This window comes from Corapipo altera, unplaced genomic scaffold (genome assembly GCF_003945725.1).
Source record: "Corapipo altera isolate COAL_440 unplaced genomic scaffold, ASM394572v1 54, whole genome shotgun sequence".
Classification (NCBI taxonomy): Eukaryota; Metazoa; Chordata; class Aves; order Passeriformes; family Pipridae; genus Corapipo; species Corapipo altera.
The window spans coordinates 4036512-4043407 of record NW_020884902.1 but is presented as its reverse complement, the minus strand read 5'-3'; the positions used below and the strand labels follow the sequence as shown (position 1 = coordinate 4043407).

Here is a 6896-nt window from a genome sequence, read left to right as displayed (position 1 = left end):
AGGACCGTGTTTTGGGCTCTAGAGGTGCACAGACAGGTGAAGAGATGATGATCCTCAGTGGCTGCAGAAGAGAAGGACCCAGAGCCCATTTCAGCGCTGTCCTCGCTCACCCTGCAGCACAGAGGGCACGGAGCAGTCCCGGGGCTGCCTCTACACAGAGGGACCCCCAGGCTGGGATGGCTGCAGGTGCCCAGCACAGCTGGTCCTGGTAAGGACAGGTGGTTCCGGGAGCATCAGCATGAGGAGCCGTGAGGATTTTGATATCAGTGCTGCAAGTGCCTGAAAGAATGCTGCCCTCATACATTTCCTGTGCTCTGTGTCCTCGTGGTGGTGTGTGGCTGCTGCCCTGCTGTACAGGCTGCTGTCCCTGCTTCCTTGGCTTCTCTGCATATGGCTGTGGCATATGTTGTTTCTGAGCTTTGTTTACTGTATTATGTAACTCCATCGGCTAATTTGGGGTGTTTGCTGTGCATGTTTTCTTATCATGAATGTTGAAGTGCGTGCCTTTGTCTTTTAGTGAAAGACAATATGAAGGGCCAGGCCTGCTTTGCACATTTCCTGTATTTTCATGAGTTTTATACCACGACCTTTATGCTGAAGGTGTACTGTATGAACTCTGATGGTGCAAATGAGGGTTGAGAGATTGTACAAAGAATTGTACACGCGATACTTAAAAATAAAGCTTCTTCTAAAGGCACAAAACCGGACTTTGTCTTGCACGTGGGAATGGAACTCGACGAGATTTCAGGAACGCCTACCCCGGAGGGGCCGCCCGTGGGGCGCGTTCGGGAAGCGCCGCTGCCCCGGGACCTGCCCGGAGCTCCTCGGTCTCCCCGCGCCGCCGCTCCGCCCTCCTAGGGCTCTCCTGCCCGAGGGCCGGCGGGAGCCCGGCCTGAGGGTCCCGGCCCGAAACACCCCGAGGGCCCAAGCCGGGACACCCGGCTTTGCACTGCCCCGCTCCTGTCCCCGGCGGTGCCCGGGGCCGGTTCCGCTGCCCCGGCCGGGAGCGCTTCCTCCCGGAACCAGCGGGGCGGTCCCGGGGCGGTCCCTGCCCGTCCCTGCCCACACCCGCCATGGCCGCGCGGCTGCTCCTGCGGGCGGCGCGGCCGCTCCTGCCCCCGGCCGGGCCCGGGCGGGGCGCGCTGGGCACCGCGCTCGGCGCCGCGTTCAGCTCCGGGCCGCCCCCCGAGAAGAAGCGATGGCTCCGAGCGTACCTGGAGATGCAGCGGCTGCAGGCGCCGCCGCAGCGGCGGTGAGGGCCGGGCGGGGGAGGGCGGGGCTTGGGGAAAGGATGCAACAACGGCCCCAGAAATCGGGAAAATCGAAACGTTTGGGCACCGTCTCGTCACGCTTTGGAGCGGGATGGGTTTGGCTCCGCAGGTCGGCGTAGCCCCGGTTGAACGTGGCAGGCAGGGGGTGATGCGGAACCGACGTGATGCGGATTTAAATACTGGGTTTGGTGCTTAGACACAGTTCAGTTTTTCGTTCCCTGTCGAGCAGCCCAAGGGCGCGGTGCTGCTCGCGGGTAACTCGCTCTGTCCCTGAGCCCGTGTGCTTCCCGCAGGTCCGAGCAGCCCAACTGGGATTACCACGCCGAGATCCAGGCCTTCAACCACCGCCTGCAGGAGAACTTCTCTCTGGACCTTCTCAAGACGGCGTTTGTCAATTCCTGCTACATCGAGAGCGAGGAGGCGAGGCGCCGGCAGCTCGGCGTGGACAAGGACACGGTTGCCCTCAGCCTCCAGGATAACACCAAACTTGCGGAGCAGGGGCTGCGCTTCGCCCGCGATTACCTGACACAGTGCTTTGAGGGCGCCTACCCACATTTACCTGCCAAGGGCGTAGAAGCGCTTGTTAATTTTCTTACCGGTCAGGAACTGGTCTCGTACGTGGCTAAAAACCTGGCTATCCAAGACCTGACGCTTTGCAGGGACTTTCCAGCCCCACCACAAGTGCTGCAGAGGACGTTCCTCGCGGTGATAGGAGCCCTGCTGGAAAGCAGCGGGTCAGAGAGAACGGGCATCTTTGTCCGGGTAGGTCCAGTAAACATTGTTTTGTACCTCGATCCGGGGACATCGGCAGAAGCTTGACAGTACCTGTAACAAGACAATTTAATAATGAGATCTGTTGGTTGGTGGCAGTGGTCAGGTGGGGTTTTGGGATTTTCGTGTTGGGGTTTTTTTCATTGAGAAGCACAGGCTGGTCGAGTACATAAAATCACACATTTCTGGTTTATAATGGTGATATTAGTATTTGCTGACACTTGCTAAGGGAAAGCATTATATTCCATGCACCTATACTATTAGATAATGAAATTATTCCATGTGAGATCACATATATCTTAAATTAAAGAAAAAAATTACATAATCAGGGACTGAGTTTATAGGTTTTGCATGTAGGAGTGCGAGCACCTAAAGATATTTCATACAAAAGTGTTGAATTCAGTGTAACAAAGTAGTTTTAGTAGCTATTGTAATTTCAGTCATGCTTTTAACTTATTTTTAGTTTTGCAATGGAGAAACGTTTGTTAAAATCATTGGGAGGTCTCTTTAAGAGCAAGTAGCAGTTTACAGGCAAGAGAATAATCCAAACAGGTTGAAGTCCTAAGGGTTTGCCTGTTCCCTTCAGCCTCTGTGCAGAACTCAAGTTCTTGCTTAGCCCCAGCCTGTTGCTGAACTCATGTCTGTACACAAGCGTTGTCACAGGTCCTCTCTCAGGCTGGTGCTGTCCGTTCCCTGGGTCTGGGGGCTCACTTTGCCCTGGACACACATCTGTCAGTGGCTAAACCAGAACTGGAGCTGCCCAATGTATCAGCTCTGCTGCGCTGGGATGGGACACTGAGGCAGCTGCCTCGTTCATTTCACAGTTTATTGTCAACTCTATTAATGCCTCTTCACACTGTATTTTCGTTAGGAGACACCTGAAGCTCAAGCCATTAATTGTAATATCTAAATATTCTTGTTTAGGACTTCTTAATTCCCCAGCTGATCGGAAAAGACCTGTTTGAGATCTGGGAAGTTGTAAATCCTATGGGTTTACTGGTGGAAGAACTGACCAAGAGGAACATCTCTGCTCCAGAACCAAGAATTACCAGACAGTTGGGAGTCAGCACAGTTCTACCAGTGTACTTTGTTGGGTTGTACTGGTTAGTACAATATTAATTTAAAATGACATGGGTTTGACTGGGGGAGAGGGGAGGGGGAAGATGATCTTTTACTTTTCTACTCGTATGCTTTTTGGTCAAGTTGTTAGAGAAAAGAAACCTTACAGTGACTTCTGTATAAAATCAGCCATTTGAGTGTTGGCCATAGCTCAGTGGTGATGCATAGACAGTCTCTAAAGGGCTTCAGAGGCTAAATGGGTACACCAGAGAGCCTGGGTGTGTGTTCTGGGTGACCTGTCACAGGAATTTTGTGAACATCATAACTGTGTGGCTGTGGAGGGATCACATATCCAGGGCTTTGGGAAGGGTAGAGTCATCAAGGGAGGTGGGATTGAAGAGAGTCTCATTTTATATTCCAGAGAAGGTTTTTAACTTTCAAATCACAGGCACTGAAAGCTAGGCAAGAGGAGTGTCTGTGTCCAGGGAAGACTTAGGAAGTGCCAGTTGTCCCTGGTGCATTTGTGTCAGGTTCGGTCAGCCCTTGTCGTGGTCTCTTGCCCCAGGGTGACATCGCTTCTCTGGGGCAGGACAAAACCCACATCACTGCTGCTTTGCTAAATGAGCTGCAGATAAACACGTGGGAAGGTTGCCTTAACTTATTCTGATTTATCATTATTTGGTTTATATGCCTTCTGAGATTTATCTTATAGAAAAGAAAGGAACTTGGATTATTTTTCTTCTGGGATCCCTGGTGTCCCTTCACAAACTGCTCCTATTCAGTGCCCACAGGTGTTGATTAAACAGAGCTGAGCACATGCTTCATAACAGAGAGAGTTTTGCTATCAGTCCTTTTGAAGCAGTTTGAAAATGCTTCCTTACCAGGGGAGGAGACAAGACAAAGGCATTTCAGTTCCTGTTTAAGTGAACCAGAGTAACGAATTTGCATATTTTTAACGGGGTTAACAAATTGAATACTGTAAAGAATCAGTGATATGCTAGGAATGTAAATGAACAGAGTGGTGTTATTCCAAGAAATGGGCACATTTCTGACCTGAGTTTCCATTGTGAATATGCAATCACTTATCTTTGCAGGAAAGACCAACAGGAATGTTTAGATTGTGTGTGTATAGAAATTACCTTCAGTATTCACAGAACACCGGAGGAAAAAACAGTCTATTTTTTTCATGGTATGCAGCAGTGCTGAACGATGAAAATGTTTGTAATTTTATTTTCTTTTCCCCAAGTGATAAGAAGATTTTAGCTGAAGGCCCTGGGGAGACGCTGCTCGCTGCAGAGGAAGAAGCTGCGCGGGTGGCCCTGCGGAAGCTCTACGGGTACACAGAGAACAGGAGACCTTGGGACTACTCAAAACCCAAACAAGGACTGGCAGCTGAAAAGGCAATCAGCAGTAACTAGGATGCTAAAAGACATTTCTGGTTTCTCGTAAGAATTAAAGGCTTCCATGCTGAGTATAGATGTATTTAGAAAAGCAAAATGCAGTTGGTTTTTCTGGCCTTCAGAGCTTGAAACTTTCAAGTCAAGTGCGGTATTAAAATGAATAAAGTCTTTTTGTTTTGCACAATGTTTAATATTTTCTCATTTTTCTAAACATAAAAAAATAACCCTAATATGAACTTTTGCCTTTTGGCTGAGTTTTTACATATATCACCTTTTTAGTGATGTTCAATGATGTGTGACAAAACCTGTATAGAAACAGGTGTCATGAATGCTTCCTTGGTGATTGTTTGGAAAGGATTGTTAGCAAGAGGAGTTGAATTATGTGTGCAACATCAGTCTTTGGATTGCATCTGGAATAATTTGTCCTTAACCTTGTGAAAACATCAAATGTGATGATGATACTGACACTGGTGATGATCCAAACTTTTGAGGTCTTACTGCTTGCATGCAAATTTTATTTGCCATGCACATTGGTTGCTATTGTTGGAGCACGAAAGGTTTCTAAAATTTGTAATAATGTCTCTATTGCAAAACTAGAAATAAGTGAAAATAAGGATCATGAAGGCCTGACTCACAGATATTGGGGAACATGATTTCATGATAGGCTATAAAATAAGGTTTTTCTTATTTTCACTTTTTTTTCTCTTTTTGGTACTTCTGTTTAGTCCATGTACTTTAATTTAAGTGATCACGACTAAAGTACTGGATTTAGTGAAATCAGTGTTTTGTTTGCACTATCTGTAGCTATTTTAATATAACTCCAAGTAAATGGAAAGACACTTAAGGATAACTCCGGTACCTGCATGATATTCCTGTTAAATGCCATAGAAACTGAGCATGTCTACCAGAGGGCTACAGATATGTGAGGACTGAGGCTCTTTTGAAATAATTTTCTTAAAAAATGTGGAAGGGTCTATTACAAACTGGGACTGAACCCTGAAAGGAAGAAGCTGGATGTAGGACAGTGGTTCAGGAAGTGTTTCCTGTTTTATCCCATTGTGAGCAAAAGAAGACACCAGGTAAATGTACTTTCACTTTTGGGGGTGGGAAAAGCGTAGGCAGATGGCAATTCCTCCAAGTTTTGTCCAACACTCATCCTTTTGCCTGTGGCTCATGGGATGGAATCAGTGAAGGACACTTGGCAGCCAGAGGTCCTGGCTCAGCCGTGGCTGCTGAGCAGGTCTGTGGCTCGTTCCCTCCCGGCCCTGCCGTGACAGTGAGCGCTGACTCTGCCCGATGCAAACACAGTTATCGGTGTATCCAAGCAAAAGAAGGGTCTGTCTGTGATCCAGGAGTGTCTCCAGACTTGCTGTGACCTGCATCTTACCCCTGTACAAAACGCTGATGTGGCTGGAGAGCAGCAAAAGCTTCCTGCTGCGTTCTGGGCCGGGGGATCACTGGTGTGAAAGCTGGAAAACAAAAAAAGAGAGCAGAAGGATCAGTGGAGCATAAAATGTGCATAAAATCGCTTAAGTGAAAAATTCCAGCCAGGTAATCTATTACTGCTTACATAAGCAAAGCCAATAAGGTCAGTCTGTTCCAGGGGAATAATAGCAAAATTTGAAAAAGATGGTAAAATTACTCATGCTATTTTTAGTTTCCAGATGAGGTTATTTCTCTTTACCTATTTTAAAAGGACAGTAGTGAAGGTGGGGTTTTTTATGGCCAAAATTTGATTTACCTACTCTTTTTTTATATACATATTTATGTATTTTGAGATAGAGAAAAAAGCAAATTTCTGGCAGTTTAATTTAAGATCTGCTTGCTGTGGCTTTATAGTTTGGAATATGGGCCTAAGTCATAGGAGAAGAGGATTACTGAATACTGTGCTGAAAAAAGCTGAGTAATGCAAGATGAATCAGTGTACTGTGTGGCACATGTATGAAATGTATTGAGCTCAAATGGAAAGACAGTTTGGGGACATGGAAAGAAAGGACTGGGTTTTTATAGAGGTGTGAGTGAAAAATGAGTTTTTGTAAGAAAACATGTCCTATTTTCAAGCTTCCAAAGGTCAAAAAACCATTTTATATGGTACCTGTGCTTTGACTTCTGGCACTTAAGCATATATTTCAGGATTCACAGTTGTAGTAGTGGAATAATTTACACACTTCAGGTTAATAACTTTTTTCCTTGTTTTTTGAATCAGTAGCCATAAACAGTATCTAAGTGGTGTTAAAATATTGTTTAGATTTACAGAAATCAATATCTACAAAGTCTGGAGGAAATGGCAGCTCAGAAACATTGTTCATGAAATTCCATGACAGTTTTGTTGTCTGAAAAGTGCTTTGTGAGCTGCTTGCATTGGTTCTGACACAGGTGCTGAGTACAAGTGCAT

The 6896-nt window shown here is 46.6% G+C and overlaps 1 protein-coding gene across 1 annotated transcript; it reads left to right on the top strand.

Annotated features, from left to right (window-relative positions):
- Positions 1–1058: 1058 nt before the first annotated feature.
- Positions 1059–4685, top strand: MRPL44 (mitochondrial ribosomal protein L44). Its single transcript, XM_027650502.1, has 4 exons — positions 1059–1252; positions 1565–2033; positions 2967–3145; positions 4348–4685. Exons 1-4 carry the CDS (start codon positions 1074–1076, stop codon positions 4517–4519), a joined length of 999 nt encoding a protein of 332 aa, XP_027506303.1. The 5' UTR covers positions 1059–1073; the 3' UTR covers positions 4520–4685.
- Positions 4686–6896: the final 2211 nt, after the last annotated feature.